Genomic DNA, 20,873 nt, shown 5'->3' on the forward strand with positions numbered 1-20,873 from the left:
TTAACATTAGCACGGCTTCTGCGTTTCCCTTTGCAGGTTTACAACTAGACGTGATTGTAAAAATAAAAATATGTATATATATATATATATATATATATATATATATATATATATATATATATATATATATATATATATATATATATATATATATATATATATATATATATATATATATATATAACATTTTCCTCTGTTCTCGTTCCGTGAGTAAACGAGTGTGTAAAAGCAACAAGTAGCTTGTAACCTATCTATCTAGTGACGCCGCCCGAAAAAAAAACACACACACAATCGATCGTAAGTGTCAAATGGAGCCATCTTTCACAAAGTCGCAATGCGGTCCTGGTAATTCGCGTGCGCGTGCAGCGCCGCTCGTCCTTACTAACGCGAAAAAGTCACTTTCAGTACGCGCGCGCGCCACCAAAACGATATAGATCGTGCGTAAAACGTAACGTTCACTAAAACGGATTTAACAGCCTCAAACAATCAATTTCCGCTTTTCTTCTGCTGTGCGCTATCTGCCAACAGAGCCTATTTGTCTAACTATATGACCGTGCTTGCCAGCGCAGCGCCGCCACCCAGCTGGTGCGCACTGTTCGCTAGGCGCTCAGTCCTGCCCACTTGATAAAGTCCGGTATCTCTCTAACGGGCAGATCGTTTGATATGGCTTTTACCCGCAAGTTGCGATCCGTCGTCAGCAGCACGACGTCCATCGTTAGGTACCGGGTGCCGGCTGTAAAGCACAGTGTAGAATGTTATTAATGGAGATTGCATGGGAAACAGCACCCACCGAAATTTGGATATAAAAATTAAAAATTTTATTCCATTGTTAGGCAAAATCAAAATAATGGTTCGTAAAAAATATATCAATTGGACTACACCATAAGGAAGGAAGAGGCAAAAATGGTAAATCAAAAATAGCATTTACTTACCGCGCGTCTCCTCGATGTGGTTGCGGCAGAGGTTTAAGGCAGTCTCGAGTATTCGATCGTCGTTCGACTTGAGGTCACCGACGTCATCTTCTACGGTGAAGGTCGACGTTTTCAGTATCGAACCCTTGGTCGTCACACATCTAATGGTTGTGCGCAGGTAAATAAAAAAAAAAAAAACAAAACAAAAACAAAACAAAAAACAAAAAATCGTATAATAATATCAACACGCAACCATTACTATCGACTGTCTAGGCGTAATCCAAACCTTTTCTTTCCAAATATTAACACCATTAACGGCGAACCCACACACACACACACACACACAAACAGATAGTACTTACTTCAGAGCGGGATTGCGCGACTTGATGAACTGCAATGCTTTCTTCGATGCGTCGGCAACCTTGGCCGCGTGCTGCTGATGAAGACCGGCGGCACTGGTGCTGCTGCTGTTAGCCGGTGCAATGGACACGACAGTGGCCGGTGCCGTTGGCAGGGCGAGCTGTTTCTGCACCGGCACCAGAATTTCGGCCACCGCTGCCGTGGATGCTGCCTGCTGCTTCGGCGACTGGTTGCGCAGCCCCTTCGACAGTCCCTCGAGTTCGTTAATCACTGCGGGCGGATGGTTATTTTTAATTAATTAGTTAGGAGTGATATGTGATAACAGGCAGGTAGCCAGGAACTTACCAATGATGGGTACCATTAGCTGATACAGTGGATGGGCCTTCGCGATCAGCTCGATCGCCCCCAGATAGTCGACGAAGCAGTTGGTGTCCGTTACCAGAAGGCGAGGGTGCACCTCGATGCTGACTGCGATCGTGCTTTGCGAAAGTATGTCCTGCGGATGGTAGTAGAGGTCGGAACAGGAAACGGCATTGGATTAATTCGAATTGATACACACAAGGAAATTGGTGCATAATTGTTTTATGCATACTTTGGGTGCCAAGCCATTTTTTTTATATTTGACCCTGGTGGCCAAGCATTGTTGGTTTACTTTTTTTTTGGCTATCATATATGATGGAGAAGTGTAATTAAATAACGAAAAGATTACGAAAATAATAATTTTTAATACAGGTTTGCTCCATTTCTTGTTGTGTTTTCATTATTTTGCTTTGTTTTCATCATTACATCGGGAGGACAACAGTTAAATGTTATGTATTGATATGTTTTCAATAGGATGCTTCAATGAAAAGCGATCATGTAAACAAATAATGTTGACATTTAAATAATATTTGAACTAATATCTGCTGTATATGGCACGGTTTGAAAACTTACATTAAAACTAAAATATATGTGGCTACGCTATATTGATCGCAGGATTTGTTATTTTACATCTAATTCTCGATGTTTGACCATTTACTTATTATATAATGACTTATTATATAAAAAATTAACAAAAATAAAAAATCGCAAAAATCTTATACATCATAATGTTATCTAACATTTGGTTGATTTTTTTTTGCAAAATTTCATGATAATACTCCCTATCTGTTACAAGATATTAAGATTTATTGTCAGTTATCCCTCGCACAAAGGCGGATTTATCCATCTTCGTGTAATAAGGCATACATATTTTGTATATGTTGAGGTTGTCCATAATCGGTATTTGCGGTAGTGCAAATTTATCAAAACTATATTTAGATACTTATCTAGTATCAGAGAATTTACATAATATACAAAAGTCTTTCAACCCAATTTGGTCGTTTCATTTAGTCTTTTTTTTCTAAGCGAAGAGTCCTTTGGAAATGAAAATATCTGGAAATGAATCAAACAATTAAATGATAAACTGTCGTTAAATTATGACCACTGTAACAACCTGCCAATTGGAAACCTAAAATGCAGATTTGAAAAGCCTAACAAAAATCCGAATTTTACTCATTTGTAATTTTGAATTTGTAAAGAAGATTTTGCAATTCATTTATTTGCTCAATCATGTATATGCGAGGTGAAAGCCACAACACAAAGTTTGGGTGTTCTTGTTTCACAGATATATAATAATTGCCTGAAATCCAAGTATCCGACAACAATTATCCTGTACTTGCATATTTGTAGTATTGTCGCTCTTTTGCAATCGAGACCATCGACAAAGTTTTATTTTTTAAATCATCCCAGGAGCTCCTTCATGATCTCTTGTCATTAGAGATTTTATTGCTAATATGGAAGAGTGCGAAAATATGTCAAGTTTGTCTAGGTTTGTAAAAATTATCTCCAAACTTTGTAATAACTTTTGATTGCTATAAAAGATATCAACATTTGACCCTCTTACTTGTACGAATGTAATAATCCGAGTAAGATTTAGTTTTCCGTTCATATGTACATTAATAAAAAAAATCAATCACTTATAACAGCGAACTACCATGTGGAGGTTTGACTTGGGGGCCCCCGCGGCCGCTCAGTCCGCTTATAGGAAAATCCGCTTCTGACGTAGTTATCATATATGATAGCCATGACACTCAAAGTGTTAAATGAGCGCAATAAGTAACTGAATACGTTACTGATTTATAGTTACCAATGAGTTATGAGTTGAATCATAAAAATGAATTGAATAAATTCAACTCAATGACAAGAGTTTCATTTAATTTAGAGTTGAAAGATGATCACTTTTTTTCAATCAGTTGATTTAGCGTAGAAGAGCCGTTATAACGTTACAAATCTCCCTCACTCCTTTGAAATTCGAAAAAAATGTAACACACGAATCTAGCAGAGCGTAATAGCGACTCACTTACTGCTCCTACAAACAAAAAAGTGAATCGATAGTCGGCGCAGAGAATCAAAGTGAACTCAAGATAAGAAAGTGAGTGAGTTGTTACGTGAGCACTGACGAATCACTTGTTAAAGCATGTATGATGTGCAAATATTTTGTTGAGATGTATATAGATACTTGCAAATAAATTTAAAGAGTGCTTGAAACATCTACTTGCTTCTACTCTGACTCAACTCAGTGAAAAAGTTATCCTTTTCCTTTACACCTTTTGTTTATCTCATTGTGTTATGTACATCGGGAGAAAACATGAAACATTTCAATAAAAATAAGCAACACAAACGAACACAGGCGAAGTTTGTTAAGGGGCAAAGATTATGGAAGGCGAAGGCAGAGTAAAAATTATCGCATATTGCATACGCACCACGGCATGTACTGCTTGCGTGTATAATCATTACAACAAAGGATACATTACCAGATCTATCAAACACCGGTTTGAGCGTAAAACCAAGCCCGAGAGCCAGAAGGAACGCTGGCGCAGCAAAGGGTAATAATGTAATTTTACTGCTTCTTGCTTTCCTTTCGCTTCTTTGAAAACACGTAGAAAAGAAACACACACAGGCACACACACACACACAAGATTGCAACGTTGACTGCATTTGGACATTATTTTTCTTCTGCATTTTGTTTTTTTTTGGTTTTGTTTCGTTGTTTCATTTTCTTGCTAACAACAAAGTGCATCTGGCACGCACAAAAACCTGTTCTAGAGGGTTTCAGCATTTGCATGTTTCGCGGGCAAAATTCAACACAACTCTCTTATCGCTTCTCTCCGTGAGTGTATGTGTGTGTGAGTGCTAAACTGCAGACAATGTTGTGATGTCAAACTGAACGACTGTAAAAGGTAGAAAGTTTTACTTTAGAAAAAAAAAACGGTTCACCCAGGCGTAATGTACAATCATCGTTCCAGTCGGTTCTTCAACTTCTGAAACAGCAACAGGAATGATGTGTCTCATCGGCTGCTTTGATAAAATCGGAACGAGAGTTTATGACTCTGGAGATAGAATCGATAGCGTTGGCTAGCAAAAACAGGAACCCTCTGCAGCGATAGTTTTGCATATCGAGGTAGAAAGCCACCTGTCTCTCTGTCTCTCTTTGACAGCAATGACATTATCTACCGGGAAACCTGCTGCAACATATATGTATCACCGTTTGCAGTAAGTGCTTGGCCCGGGAGGTGTGAAGCAGCAAAGCCAACAGCGCACCGTACAGCCAAATAGGCAACAAAATTAAAGAAATGAAAATAGTACGACACACTAACAGCTAGCAGAACACACTGTGAGTTTACTGATGCCCTGAAAGCGGGAGAAAAACGTGGTTGCGGGTTCTATGTCCCTGACTCTATGTATGGAGCATCGCACATTTGCATCACATCACCTTAATAGACACCGAGCGCTGGCAATAAAGCGATCGGTACACAGCGCTGCGTATGAGCAACCTGATTCAGCAAAGGACACCTGACAAAGGGGGCCAAAGTGCCGGCAACCGTCCCGGGTGAGTGTGTGTGTATGTGTGTGTGCTTAAGAATATCGTGCTTAATATTTGCAAAGTTGCGCACTGTTTGCGCAAACGCCGCTGCTCATCCAGTTCCTTCACCCATTAACGCTTCCTTTTATCCTACTCCTACGCACCCTGCCTTCCTTCCTTCCTTCCACGCACCGTGCGGATTGGCAATTGTACGGTTGTTACCGGCCGGCTGCTGCTTCTGATTCTTACTCTTCTTATCCAACGCCGCATTGTCCTGCTGGATGGATGTGCAGCATGCAGCATGCTTGCGATTGTGACATCTATGCAGCTGTGAGCGCGCGCTGGCGCACGTGTGTGTGTGCTGCGAAATGCAAATAGCAAAAAGGAAAAGCAGGGCAAGCAAATGCGCAAACAAATCGCAGCAAACAAACAGCGGCCAGAGTGTGGAAATATTTAGGAAAGAACGGACTTGGGTTCACCACCGAGGCGTGTGTGTTGAAGGAATGTCGAGGAAGGAACCACACCAGGCAACAAAGTTGCAGCGACACACAATAGACACGTTGTGTCAGTGTGTGTATGTGTGTGTGTGACACCCAGAGCCAAGGATGCCCTCTGCACCGGAGCTGATACTTGAGCCCCGCTTTAATTTCCTTACAGCAAACACTAAAATACAATCATCATCTACACGCTCCCCTCGGCCAAGATTCGGCTTCATTTACCCGCATATCGGATCGGACTAAATGCAGCCGTTGGGGCGGTGTGATGCACTTTGGTACTGCGTGCCGCATTCCAATCGGCAAAAGCGCTTCTTGCCAATCGTGCGCTTTCTTTCGCGCTACATTCGACGCCTGGAATGCTCCATTACGCGCTATCCACATCGGTTGCGAGCGAAGGGACAAGGACTGACTGACTTAACTCCTGTGGCCACTTTGCTCTTAATGATCCCCCAGGACCTAGGGAAAAACGCTCCCCCAGTCCACAGCACAACGTTTTTGCCCTTGCTTCCCAACCGCCTTCAAAGTCGTCCTATCAAAGCATCATCTTCGTTAGTGCGAACCCATCCCCACATCCATCTGCCGGGCCCCGGGGAAAAAAACGACGATGGTTGCGCAACGATCGTACAAGAAAACTGCACCATATAAACCCGCGGAGGCCGCTAGATACTGGCCATACCAGTGGATGCTGAGATCATATCACTTTTGCTATGGTTTGTGTTGTTTTGTTTTACTTCATGATCCTCGGGCACCATCAAATCGGCTAAGCAAACGCGAGCTCCTAGACGATGGTGTGCGATGCGCAGAAGGGCGAAACCACAAACCAAGAAGAAAGAGGTACCAAGCAGACGATCAGAGAGAGAGAGAGAAAGAGAGCTAAAAATACAAGTTTTACCAAGCACTATATATTGCAGAAAGTACCACGGACGGACATGCCAACCGAGGCAGGGGGCTGTGCTCAAGAGCGAAGGGAACACGGATCCGATAGTCCTGATCTGGACCTAAATCAAACAGTGATCGGTTTTATGGTACAATCAATTATCTGCTCATATGCTCGCGCGATAGGCGAACGCTATCCACACATTGCGGAGCTTCGTTCGTTTGTTTCCGCGCGTGTCTTTGTGTTAGCACACTGATCTGTATTGATACTGCACGACGCTTCATTTGCTGGCCTTTTTTTTTGTTTCTTTGCTCATACCATCGCTACAGATACGTCCAATGTGTGGTTTTTGCTTTATTTATTACACCCTAAGACTACGCCATTGACATAAAACAAATACACTCACAAGACACAAACCGTAGAAATCAAATCACAATTTCTGCTGCACAAAAAAACGAAACAAACCAACACACAAACGTTTTATTTTTTATTTTTTCGGCCAATGTCCGGACCCGGCCGGGTGACAAATGATTTCCTGAATCATCGACACATCCCTGGGTTATTCTCGATGAAAAAAAAAATAAATGATTGAGGCAAGACAATGCCTTATTTCCGACGCAATGGCCTTCAACAGCATGATGTTCATAGTTGAAGAAGCAATCGTTGCTTGTTTCGCTATTATAAGCTCCATTCATTCGGATGATCGTCGAAACTATAAAATCGAACTTAAGTGTACTTAAATATAGGGCGCCTTGATGGTCTATTGGGTATCCGCACGACCTGCTGCAGAACCGTACGGGTGTTCTGATCTTAATCACGCATTGCATGGTACCAGCGCGCGCAATGCCTTATCAAAGTATGTTATACAAACAAAGATGTATTTAAAAATAGATTCGTTTTTTTCTGTTTGATATGAATTACAACGGTCTTCGAGATACACAGTACCCTCTTATACGCGAATGCGGAGATACGCGGTTTTCCCAAGTTTGACAGCTCTTTGAGTAAATTTTACTGATTTGTCACAAAATACAAAATAGTTTCCCTTCTGGTCGAATTTTATAATTCTTTCAAGAAGGTTTATATTGCTATATCGCGTAAGAATTATATCAAATTTCTGCCTTTATCGGCTAAAACCTAACACGTCAAGAAAAATTACACGAAAATTTAGTGATATTTTGGCCGGGAACCGTGAAATTCAACTTACGCGGAAATTCGACCTACGCGGTATTTTACAGACGTTTTCGGTGCCAATTGATAATGTATCTCAGGGACCACCTAACAAACAAAACAAACACATTACATTACATTACAAACATTACAAACAAAAATCGATCCAAACAATTTTTAATCTTTCTTTACACAATATTTATTCCTTCAGTAAAACAAAATCAATCCGTCATAAACTCGTGCCCGCGACGAATCGGCGTTTGTTTACACTTTTTTCATGCTGAAATACTGAGGCTAGTTTTGTGTAGTGTTGGATTTCATGAATATTTCATTGAGATTCACATGAATCGCTAAAGATGAATGCTTCGAATCTCGAATGGAATCTCCAAAGATTCATGAATCTCTTAATATGCATGAATCTTTCAAGACTGATGAATCTCCAAGAATGCATGAATCTGTTAAGATTCATAAATCCCCAAGAATTCATAAATCTCGAAAGATTCGTGAATCTTCAAAAAATAATGAATCTCGAAAGAATCCTGAGAATCCAGGCAAAGATGTATGATTTTGATAATATTTAATTTACACGATCCCATTGTGTACAGTGGTTAAATCGCACTCCTGGGTTTCAAGCCTCGCCTGGAACGTCTTCCGTAGCATAACAAACTATCCGGCTACGTGGTACTTGCCAAGATGTCTCGAAAGCCTGCAAAGACTGTTATGATCACGTAGGTTGCAACGCCAAGAAGAAGAATAATAAGAACCTCAAGCTCTATGAATCATTGAAGATTGTTTAATTCTTTTAGGTTCATAAGTCCCTACAGATTCGTGAATCTTTCGAGATGTATGCATCTTTCGAGCCGCTAGGCCTGTCAAACTCCATATGAAAGAGCTGACTGATATCGTAAAAGCCCTCAATAACAGTATTAGATTACTACGTAAATAAGCACCTAATTTGCAATAATACCTTGGTAAGAAATTATGACCTAGCGTTATCGAAGGTAAAATTGCAAATTATGCTCGAAACAAACAACAAGCTAAATATTTGCTTTGTCCTCTTTGCGTTAAGGGGCCTCTTCCGAAAATCGCTAATCCTCCTACCACCATCTCTACACTCATATGGGCCAGGTCATTACACAGCTTAGAAGCGCTACTAGAATTGTGGCTGTCTCCTTAATCCTGCCACGCATTCCACGATTGTTTGTCTCTGGAATGATTTCCTCGCTTGGGGGGAGGGTGGGATTTAAGGTAGGCTGTCTTTGGAATGTGTTCCATATCTCAACGCAAGCGGGGGGTCACGATTTGATTAACGGCATTACATACCGTTCTAGCACCGTTACGCAAAAAAAAAGAATAATAACAAACCAAACAAAACCACACGTTTACTATTAATGCTCACAGCTCTGAAATATGCTCATTAAGACGTACGCCGAGAACGAAGAAACGTCTCAATGAGTTCCTTCGCCCTGCTGCTCTGACATATTCTTTAATCAGCACACACACACACACACGCACGCACAAAACAAAACCCCATAATGAACTCCGATGCCCTCGGACCGATTGATTTCTTACGCGATTTTACGAGCCGATAGGATCCGATAGTCAACTGGTCAAGCGACCGCAACCGGATCCCATAATTCGGGCTGTTGCCAGAGAATTTAGAACTCTCCAGAATTGGGTTGTTTCCTAACCGACTGTTAAACACACACACACACATGCGCGCAGGCTAAGAGCATAAGTTAGTATAATCTATTAATCCAACAATGGTCTAACGATATCTGCTACACCGAACAACAGAAGCTCGACACGAACGGGATAGCGCGCATTAAATTAATGCTTATTTTTGCGCGGCACAAAACGGGACCGAGATGGGCCCATTTTTAATATGCAAATACCCTCGGCTAGGGGTGGTTCAGAATCCATCCACCTTTCGCCGAAGAATCCACCAAGAACTCCACTCCCAAAGCGCTTTCTTTGTCCGGCGGCAATAAAAAGCTTTCGCTGCGGAAAGCCTAATCGCGGGCAGCAAATTTTACGATCGCGGCAGACAGACATGGACAAACCAGTCCCTCTGGGGAGGCTGTATCGGCTGCAGGAAACAGTAAAGCAATGATCGTAAAGTAAGGGCTCACACCAGGGCTAGCCATGGGGATCATGTGTGTGTGTGTTTTTTTTTTCGTTCTCCAGGCTCCCCGAGCTCAAGGATGCTCGCTCGTCATTAACGCAGCAACATGCACAAAAGGGCAAATATGAATGACAACGTCCGACATCGGGGCAGCCGGCCCCCAAAAGAACGTCGTGATTGATTGCTATTGCCGTATGCGATGCGATTAGAATCGTTGGCATACAGAGCGCGTATTAAAAATGCTGCGAAACCTTTTTCCCCTCCCGAACAGCCCTTTTGCGCAAGCACCCGCGCGTATTATAATTTTCTTCGGTCAAGATGCAGCATAATACGACGGCTATTACCCGCCGCGGTGAATCGATTTCGCTAGCTGACGGACGGTCGCAAAAAAAAACGAAAACGGCACATTAAACGATCGGTTCAGCTATCAGCGTAGCGGCCTAACTACTCGATCGACCGATTCAATTGCCTTCAATTATACAATTCCCTCAAATGGCTTTTTGAGCAACACACGTTGTTGCGGCTGTTTGCACTGGCGAGCTGATGCGAGCTTGCGGGGGGGATAGGGGCCGCAATGCGGCCTAAAGATTAGTAAATATTTTAGCACACTATTCGGGGTCCGGGCCACACTGTTTGTAGAGTCATTTTCGACGCAATCTTGACGCAAAGATTGCATTATCTGCAATGAATAGGCTAGCTGTGTGGTCAGGCTAAGCAAACACGGTGCGCAAAATCAAACTCAAATGCATTATTTTTACACACCTGCCCCTAATGAAGATATTGACAAGAGCTGTACGTGCGTGTGTATTTTTCCAAAAATAGGCATCGAAACGATGTGGAGATGATAACTAAACATTCTAAGCTGCATGATTTCCTGGCCGGCCGGAGGGATGCGTCACTGCAATTCCCACACCTGGCGCGCTGCATATGTCTGCGCATCGATGTCACACTGGGCGTTTAGAATGGTGTTAAACGAACTCAGAACTTCCGTCGAGACTTTGGCAAATATCGATACGCACTTCAAAAGGCAATGTTGAACGTGATGCTGCTGATGCTGAATCGACCGTACATCTTAAGGGTAGCACAAACAGAGACACTTTTTTACATTATCAGACGAGTCACGGTGCTTGGTTAGTGCAGAGGATCACATACGAGCCATGAAATGAGCAAACTCAGCTGTGAGGTAGTCTCGTACAAAGCGATCGGATCTAGAACCCGAAAGTTGAGGTTCTATTGTTGAGCGAAAAAGTGACCCAAATCGTTCAAAATTTTCCTGGATAGCTTGGATTTTTAAATTTACAATCTTGAGCTCCAACCGTTTGGGTTTGGGGAAGCTAATTACAAATACTTTTTATTTATTTTTAAACGAATCAATAAATTCTGAGCACTCTTCAAAGATTTACTTATATCATTGGTTCGGGTAAAAATGTATGTTCACAAATTAAAAAATAAAACATCGGATCACAGGATGTACAGGTTTTACCAGTTAAATAAACAATCTTTTTGAATAGACACCGCTGTTTACTATTTAATCAAACGTCACATGGTGCAAGCTACCCTGTCCAATTTAATAATACACTTGTCATCTTCGATTGCACAACTGTCGCCACAGTTTGTTTAGTTTGCGAAATTTTGCTCATCTATATTATTCAAACAAGGTGTAAATGAGATAGTAAATTATCGTATCTTTAATTGTTATAATACTCTAACAAACAAACAAGCTGTATCGAATCAGACAATTGTATAATCGAAGATGACAATTGTGTATTTCTGTCTGTCAAAGGATTTAAGATGACTTAGGTCGAGTGTTGGGTTGCATGAATCTTTCCTTGAAATTCATTCATATGAATCTTCAGCGATGAGTGATTTGAATCGAATTCCTAAAGATTCACGAATCCTTGTTGATTCATAAATCTCCAAAATTTTCAAAATGTTAAATTTGCTCAATCTCATGGTAAAGTGGTTATCGCACGACATGCCCATCGACGGTTAAAGTCACGCTTCCTGTAGCAAAACAGACTATACGGCTGCGTGGTACCAATAAGTCTCGAATGTCTGTATTGGGTGGCATGACCACGTAGGTTGTTACGCCAAGAAGTAGAATAAGAAGATGATCAAGCTCTATGAATCTTTCAAGATATATGAGTATTTTGAGATTCGTGAATCTTTCCACCCGAGATTCAGATTAATTTCAATCATTTCAAAGATTCATTCAGATTCGTGAATCTGAATCAGATTTACCCAACACTAATTTGGTCCTATACTCTTTAGTCACTACAATTGTGTTATTAAATTGGACAACGTATCTTACACCAGCTGATGTGTGATCAAGTGATAATAACGGTGTCTATTCTAAAATATTTTTGTTATTAACAAGTAGATAGCTGTTTATTGGACTGGTTAACCTCAGTAATCGATATATCCACAAAATTCAATACAGTCCCACTCGCCACGCTGTGTTCCGTAAAGTTTTTGGTGACTCTCGTAAGATAAGATTCAGCATCCAGCCAGGAACAGTATACTGAACAGACCATTAATTAGCTGTTATGAATCATGGCAGATTCAGGAATTTTAAAACATTTACAAATCATGAGTCCCTGAGGATCTTCCAAGATTGACGAACCCTTACGATTTACATTCACCATTAGACCCATAATTTCAATGCTGTTTCATTGTTGATGCATGCGAATGCAACAGGTTAACTCCAAGCAGTTGCCAAACAATTATTGCAAAGTGTGTATAAAACATTTTAACTACTCGCTAATAATGCACTGCTTCTCTCCTGCCTCCTCTGCTCGCCGTTCTCCCTTTGCTAATGATACCCCGCGAGTGGGAGCGCGATGACAGTTCCTATCTGTGGGTATACGTTTTTTTCCTCCCCTTTAATTCTTCCCCTTAATGAGAGGCCAATCCGACAAAACGAGGGAATATTGCCCGAGACCTTGCCCTAGACCGGGCGCAGAACAAAAGCAACCCGTGGGGGGGGGCATAAGCAGAAAACAAAGAACCAAAGAGGACACACACACGGGAAAAATCAATGGCCGGGAGAGAGAGAAGGAGAAAGAGAAAGAATAAGGCAAACTAAACGAATTACGACATTTTATTGCGTATAACGGGATCGTACGCTCTTGGCCAGCTTAAATAGCGTCGTCCTTTACCAACAGTGCCAATTATCACCCTCCCTTGTTCTCCGCGTCGACACACACACACACACAGGGTTGTGCTTGTTTGGCCGGCAATACGGAGAGCCACCACCTCCACGCCAACCATTTCCTCCCTGACGCGTGACCACACCGCCAGTGCTACACTGTGTGTAGATGTGCAGCCACCCGCGTCCTTCCATGTCATCGACTTTTCAGACTCTTAGAAGACACCCTACCCTCCCCCAGCCCCGAGCAAATTTGCCAAAAACCCAATTTGCACGTAGAATACAAACCAAGAATTGTGCGCTATTTTCTCTCTCCCTCTCTCTTTCTCTCTTTTTCTCTCTTTCTCTCTCTCTCTCTCTTTCTATTTTTTTATTTTTTTTCTCTCTATCTCTCTCTCTCTTTCTCCACGAAATACAAGGGCCGTTTTATGCCCTTGAAATTTGAGTGTCTGATCATGCCCAACCGTTGGGGCAAGAGGCTCGCGGACCCTTTTTCTATACGAGAGAACGTCCATTACGTGCGTTCTTTCTCCCTATTTCTCTCTGCTTCCCTGTCAGCACACCCCCCTTTCCCAATGTCTGCCAATCCCATGATCCATCCTAATATCTCGCTTGCTCTATGATCCAACCGTCGGCGCCTTTCGTTCGCGTGTGCATTCCACAATCGTGTCGCGATCTTCACCTTAACCTCTCTCCAACTCCATCCTCCTTTACCCATTCTGCCTTCCTCCTCCTTCCTTGCCCACACTTGACCATTCTTTGTTAGCGTCTGTCTTCCCCGGGTCCGTCCTCTCCTCGTCCCTGTTGCTATTGCCTCTTGCTCCTAACTCGGAGCTCCAAACACTGTACTCCAAGCACTGTACACACCACCATCATCAGATTTCAACATTTTAACTACACGACACTGCTCGCGCGGATGCTTTTCTCTCTGTGTGCTTATTGTTTCTCCACCCGCTCTGCTCACACCCCCAGTTTCTACCTGCGTGATCAGCTGCACAAGCTTTCACATCGCGCATAGAGAGAGAGAGAAAGAGAGAGAGAGAGAGAGAGAGAGAGAGAAGCACCCCGTCGACATTAGCCGTAGAAGCGTCTTTCATTTCAAAAACGATTAACATAATTTCAATTCATTTAATGTGTAACAAGTGCTGCCGTAAATTCGATAAAACGCGCGCCGCCCCCTTCCCTTCCTTCTTCCTCCCACCGGGTGGAAATTCATCCCCTAACCTCCACCCCCTCCGCCACTGTTCTGTTGTCCATCGTCATCGGCACAAGAAATCCTTCGGCCATTAGCACTCTTTTTTTTCTTTCTTCACCATTGCTTGCCTTTGTTCGCCATCTCTTTCTCGCCTTTTTCGCGCCCCGATCGCTGTTTGAAGAAAACTCCCGCAACCCTTCAAACCGCCAATAGAAAGAGCACGCTAGAAGAAATGATTTTTCATCCCCTTTCTCTCTCGCTCCTTCTGTCTGTGTTTCGTTTTTGCACGTTAAGACAACGGAGGGGTCAAGCCGTGGCGAAAACTATTCGCTATGGCGACTTCAATTTACCAGAATACTCCCCCTGTCCACATTTAGCCCTGTCCACTCTTCCCCCCGGGCTCGATCCATGTTGTACACACATACACACACACAGCATGCTTCACATTACTCGCAACCATGAATTTTTCGCTCGTTCGTTCACCTAAATGCGCACACGGAACAGATCTCACAATGTGCGTTCACACTGCTGCCGCTGCTGTCCACCGGCGCGACTGCAGAAGGTTGACGCGATTCTGCCCCCTTTCGGTGGGGCAGGTGGAGGGAGCTGGAGCAGCAGGAAGGGGAATGGTTTGGGGCACGTGTAGAGTACCGAGTCCCGAGCAAAAGGCACAAAGTTACGAAGGTTCAGGCAATTCTTTCTTCTGGAGTGTGTTTTAGCCAGAAAAAAAGGCAAACCCCCCTCCCCACTCCCCGCGGCATTAGCCGAACTCGGTTCCCTGCCCTTTACACCTGGTAAAGAGGATGAAATGGAACTACTTCTTTCCTTCTTTCTCTTTTTTTTCTCTTTGTCTCTCTTTCTCTTTTTCTCCATACGCACTTTCCAGTGGAAAACGCACACTGGGCGAGCGAGGAAGCGCGCGCGAGGCGTTTGTGTATTTTCCGCTCCCACCCCTTCCCTGGGGTTGGGATCTATTCCGGTAGAATAGCGAACATTGCCCGTCGACCTCGATTTCCAAAAGGGAACGGGTTACACACCGGACACATCATCAATTTGTCTTATTGTCCAAGCATCCGTTTTCCAGCCCTCTTATCCTCGGGTGTTGCTTCGGCCACTGCTTCGGAGTGAAGTGATTGTGTGTATGTGTGTTTGTGTGTGTGTTTCAGGTTCGCGGCTGATATTGTCAGGGAAAATTAGACCCTTCGAGCGGTGCCGCTGAGACGCTGATTCAGATGCGGCAACACAAATAGTCAACCAATCAGTGCCGTTTTTGCTTTCAGCACATCGTTCACAAGTGCTCACAGCGAAACGAAAAACGAAAAATAATAACGAGTAGCGGATGCAGCTTTTCTGAAATTGGAACAATATTTTAAAACAAACACTCGATCATTCCCTCGAGAAGACCCTCCTGCCTTTCGACGAGTTTTGCTTATTTTGATGTAGAGTATGTTTGCACTGGAAATAAAACACTTTTTTTTGTCTGTTTGGCATGACAACTAATTAATGCCCGGATAGTTTCTGCTTCGGCTGTATGATATGGACTGTGCACATCCCTTTTTATTCGCCAAATCGTCAAACGCCAATACAAAAACATGTTTAGAATTGTAACAAGCCACAGTACTAGTTGTTCTTGCACAAATGAAATAAACGATTTATTTAAGGCGTCGTCCATCAATTACGTAACGCTGATAGCGGGAGGACGGGGTGTCATCAAACGTTACATTTTGTTACATGGTGGAGAGGAGGAGTGAAGCTTTTTTTCGAATGAGTAACTAACGATGATTCTTCTTCTCGACTTAACAACCTTCTCGGTTATGCCGGCCTAAAAAGGATTTCGCTACTGTACCACGCGTAATATCAATCCTATTCCTTTGAAACACAATTCGTTTCAAGCAAACTGCCGATGGAGTTAATGCAGTTAGCCCTTGTTTCGTCAGAGTTAATAATTCTGAAAAACAGTATCGTTTTTTGTAATTTGTAAGACATGCGTAACATATAAAGCATCACATGTTATGTGAAATAGAATAATCAATTAGATGATGATACAATATCTAAAGGCCGGGAGACATTGTCCGTAATCACTAGTGTAATTTTGTAATAATTTTCACTAGCGCATATAGCGACGGCTAGTGGAAGCTTTTTTTGGTCATCGAGGGAATTTTCGTGCCGGATCTCAAAATAAAATATTATTTTCATCGTTTTCTGATGCAAAAATGAATTTAATGCGTGCAGAAAATGTGTATCTACCTTTTACAAAACTTTTCTGGTCCAATATAAGTAAAAAGTTGGAAAAATAACAGATTTTCTGAAGCGTCTCCAAATTGTTAGGCAAAATGCTTCGGTAGGCGCCGCCTGATGCGCTAGTGAAAATCAAAATTACACTAGCGAGGACAATGCCCAAGGCCTTAATGCCAAAGAAACATTTTCGGAAAGATGGACATATTTATGAAGGACGAGGAAGATGGCTGGATATAATACGCTTCTGATGATGGTGATGCAAGAACATTGCATACGGCGCTGAGAATTCGATTTTCCGAATCTTTTTCAATTTGATCGCTGTATGGGACAACTTTTCTTTATGTATAATATAATATAATTTGATGTTGTATCACAAAAAATCTGATTTTGTTTAATAAGCGGGGTTTAATAAATTGGAGCGGGGGACAGGGGTTTCAAACAGTTACACAATTTTTGAGGAGGGGGTCTTTCCCAACGTTACAGTTTGTGATACTAGGGAGGGATGGATCGAAAAATGTTTGCGTTACGAATTTGATGGATTACGCCTAATTAGTGTCGGTGTCGGCCAGTCAGGAAACCCTTGGATCGAAGTAAATTTACACCGCTGAATGTCTCACAAATTGAAAGATGTCATGCAAAACTAAAACCATGTGATGCTATCATCATATTTAGATGTCAACGGTTGAACTTTCTACTTCAAAACGGTTTAAACGCTTTCCATTTTTTTTGTTTTGGCGAAAATAAATATATGTACCCTTTTTTGAATTATCGTGACAATTCCGCTCGCCTGGCCAGGGTGAGGAGAGCGATCTAGTGACCAGATCAAGCTGGTGCCACAAAAGAGATCACTTCCCGCCCGTATAATCATATCCTCCCCCGGCAGCATACGTGTGGTAACGCGAACCAGGCAAGGCCGGCGAACATACAGGCAGGGAATAAATTTAAATAACATATCTCGCCAATCTGGCGATCAAATTAACGGGGCAGAGATTTAAGGATTCCACGGGACACACCGAAACTGATCGTGGCGAGGAGATGCGAAAATCTATAAAAATGGCTTCCAATGGCGACCCGAGCGCGGTACACACGGCGGGAAGGGGAAAACGAAAACTGTCAATAACCTCCGCCCGAGAACCGACCGAGACCCCAAGCGCCACACAACAGCACGGCACGGGCGCACGGGAAGGTGTGCCGCCTATTCCCGGGCCCGGCCATCCCAGGCACAGGTCAACCACCGCACCAGTGTACCCGCCGCCAGTGCGACGACTGCTGGATAGCTCGCGCAAGACAATGATCGGCGGCTACGGAGAGCGAGCGCGCGCGCGCACCCGGGCCGGCGATGATGCTTTGCTCCGCTTCATGCTACGGCTATCAAAATAAAGACACCATTGGGCGTCGTGCATCCGCTCCGTGCGATGCCACCCTGCCCCATGGCGGACACGCTCCCCTAGCGCGCACGGGCGGCTGTATCATAAAGTGAGCCCGAAAAATCCTATTAACACACTAATAAGCCACGATACCATGGCAGAAAATCTTTTAATATGGTTCCCTTTTCCGCTTGTTCTGTTCTTTCTTTCATTTTCTCTCGGCCACCCTCTCTCTCTCTCCCTCTCCTTCTCTCTTCCCACCCGCTCGTACGCTCTATTTTCATCTTCCTTTTTAATGTTTAATTTGTTTGATCGGAGAGAACCCCCAGCGACGAACCCTCTCTCGAAGGTATGAGCTATGACTACCGGCAAATTATGATTAATATTCATAAGAGAGCTTATGAACCCGCGCTGGGTCTTTATTTTGTCCCCCGCCCCTTCACCCCCCCCCCCCCCCTCTCGATCTCTCTTTTTTGTTGTTGTTAAGGAACGCATCGTCTTTCAATCCGCCCGGCATGTTTGCCGAAGCATGCATGGACAGTAGGCGACGGCTAGCCAGAACAATTATGAGGGATGGCAAAGAATGAGAGGGTGGGAAAGTGTGTAGGGACACTCATCACGCGATAAGTTCCCCTCTCCGGAAGAGTGTGCCAAATTTATACCTGCCCTAATGAAAAGAGGTCGTACATTGCAATCAACGGCAGAGCAACTTTTCCCGTATCAATAAACTCCACTTTTTTTTTGCTACGCCCACCGTACGATAGCAACAAAAAGAGTTTCTCAAATCAATTGGTATGGTTCGGAAACTGTATGCGCAAGATTTATGGCGCCATTCGATAGGTGAATTGAGGGCGATAGAATTGAAAAAAAATCCTTAAATTCACTCACCTGCAGCCGCTGGCTGTGCTTCTCCTGCATGCGCTGCTTGCGCTCCAGCTCGTCCTTGCGCCGCAGCAGCTTGCGCGTTTCGAGGCTGCTCGGGCCGTTGCTGATGCTGCTGCTGCTGCTACCGCTGAGCACACCACTATCGGCCGAAGGTGTCGAGGGGTCGCCCACGGCACCACTGCCCTGGTGCTGCTCCACGCTCTTGGGCAGATCGCCGCCGCTCGCCCTGACACCGTCCGTGGCCGGCTCTAGCTCCTCATCGTCGCTGTAGCTTTCCAGCAGGATGTCCATATCGCTCAGCTGCAAGTGAAACGAACGGCTCGTATCGATTACACAGGGATGGGACGGATCTCCCGCTAGTGTCGGCAGCTTACCCTAGCCGTTCGGTTTTGCACGACGCTGTAAAACTGGGCGCCACCTTCGGCCATCCCACGCGGCGCTCCCTGCTCCCGGCGCAGCACTGGCGGCTCACAGTGACACAAACGATCCGTGCCGAAGTAGAGCAGCTTCTGGATGCGCAGCACATTCTGTGAAGGTGTAAAACGATCGGCCAGTATCAGTATCGGGACTGCAAGCAGTAGCTTACGCTACACATTGGTACCTGTGCCTCTTCCATGTCACATTCCGGATGCACAAAAATGGGCTCGGGATCGTAGTACATTAGCGGTGTGAACCCGGCAAGGGTGATATCCTCGGGCAGGCGTACATTTTCATATCCTGCTTAAAAATGAAAAAAAAACGGGAAGTTATACCACGAAGCTAAGGCGTCATCGAACGCAACCCTAAAAAAACCACACCTTCATTCTGCTCCACCGACAGTATGCTGCGGTTTGTATCTAAGCGCTTCAGTATGTTCATTAGCACCGCCAGCTCAGACCACGGATCATGGGCGTTAGATTTTCTGAAACAAAAAAAAAAATTAAAACAGATCCAACGGGAAGCGAAAGCTTTCAATGACACCCTTTTCTTTTTAACCGTATAAGTGTGATCAATTACCCTATCTTGTAGTCAGCGCAGCAGGGCGGCGGGTTCCACGTGTCTGTGTTCGACATCATCCAATCACACCAGACCTAGTGCGAAGAAAGAAAGAAAAGAACAATATGCATTACAGTGTTGGTAAAAATGTGTCCCAAAAAGAAAAAAAGAAACAAACAAAAAATTCTTCTTTTGTCAGATTCTGATGCCAATGCACTTTGTGCCGGTGCCTCTCCCGCTTCCTACCTTAATGGCTGGCAGTATCACTTTGGCATCTTCGGGTAAGATTAGTTTCGGTGTTTCACTCGCACCATAGTCGCCATTGTCTGGGTCCTTCGCGCTGCCCTCGCTCGCGTCCAGCGCATCTTGGATGAGCCGTATAAACCGCTCGAGCAAAATTCCAAACATGAGCAGACCGGACGAGAGCGCACACTCCTGCAGCTCGGATCGGGTTTCCTGGCCAGTGGTGGACGTGTCTGCAAGAAGGATAGCGATGGCGATAAAGCACACGTTAAAGCAAACGACAACACAAACTACATACACACGTAAGTGAGAAGACAAGTAAATACACAAATAGTTACAGTAAATAACCATTTTTTTAAAGCATTACCGGCCCTGTTCTATTGTAGATGAACGCATTTCACAAGACTCATTTCCAAATAATTCTCAAATTACAGTGGGAATACCCAAAGACCCGTCAGACGCACACACATACACACACAATCGCAAAGGGAATTGCAACAAGAACACAAAAAAAACACATTAACAAAAAAAATAATCTCAACTCAGCGAACCGCGCTGAATGCGACTATAAATTCTCAAGCCAATGTTATGCGAAATGATTTTGCGCCGTCGCGGTTCGTTTGCCCTCTCTGCCCTCTGGTTCGGCGACGTCGGTGGGCATTCGACGAGCGCGCATTAAACCGTCTGCCGGATCACTATCGCTGCAAGCGGGGCACTGCTCGATGCAGGCAAGGATGAAAATTATAGCAGTAACACAGGCAACACACACATACGATCCATCCGGGTCCATGCAGCCGGGATTGCGAGGATTTTGCAGCTTCGAAGAAGTTGGGTGATTTTTTTTTAACCAAAAAAAAACACAAAGGAGGGAATAATCACGAAAGAAAGCGGGAGTAATGATCGTGTCTCATACACGAACGTGCCGGAACATACACACACACACACCCAGTCTAGTCTATTGGCGCAGGAAAACCAAAAAATTCAGAGGAAATTTTCAATCGA

At 43.8% G+C, this 20,873-nt stretch overlaps 1 protein-coding gene across 2 annotated transcripts in view; it reads right to left on the bottom strand.

The window, feature by feature from the left end:
- Positions 1-298: 298 nt before the first annotated feature.
- LOC1277412 (telomerase-binding protein EST1A) overlaps positions 299-20,873 on the bottom strand; it is a 45,132-nt gene continuing 24,557 nt past the window's right edge. The window contains exons 8-17 of one of the 2 annotated variants that reach the window (XM_061653783.1): positions 19,875-20,104; positions 19,650-19,723; positions 19,451-19,554; positions 19,255-19,370; positions 19,028-19,180; positions 18,657-18,953; positions 1,617-1,767; positions 1,274-1,541; positions 933-1,072; positions 299-733 (exon numbers count right to left, since the gene is read on the bottom strand). In XM_061653783.1, coding sequence (XP_061509767.1) covers positions 600-733; positions 933-1,072; positions 1,274-1,541; positions 1,617-1,767; positions 18,657-18,953; positions 19,028-19,180; positions 19,255-19,370; positions 19,451-19,554; positions 19,650-19,723; positions 19,875-20,104 — 1,667 coding nt within the window. In that variant the 3' untranslated portion in view covers positions 299-599. Of the gene's footprint in view, positions 734-932; positions 1,073-1,273; positions 1,542-1,616; positions 1,768-18,656; positions 18,954-19,027; positions 19,181-19,254; positions 19,374-19,450; positions 19,555-19,649; positions 19,724-19,874; positions 20,105-20,873 lie in introns of both variants that reach the window. The other variant, XM_061653776.1, reaches the window with a different exon arrangement.

Source organism: Anopheles gambiae, chromosome X (assembly GCF_943734735.2).
Source record: "Anopheles gambiae chromosome X, idAnoGambNW_F1_1, whole genome shotgun sequence".
Lineage (NCBI taxonomy): Eukaryota > Metazoa > Arthropoda > Insecta > Diptera > Culicidae > Anopheles > Anopheles gambiae.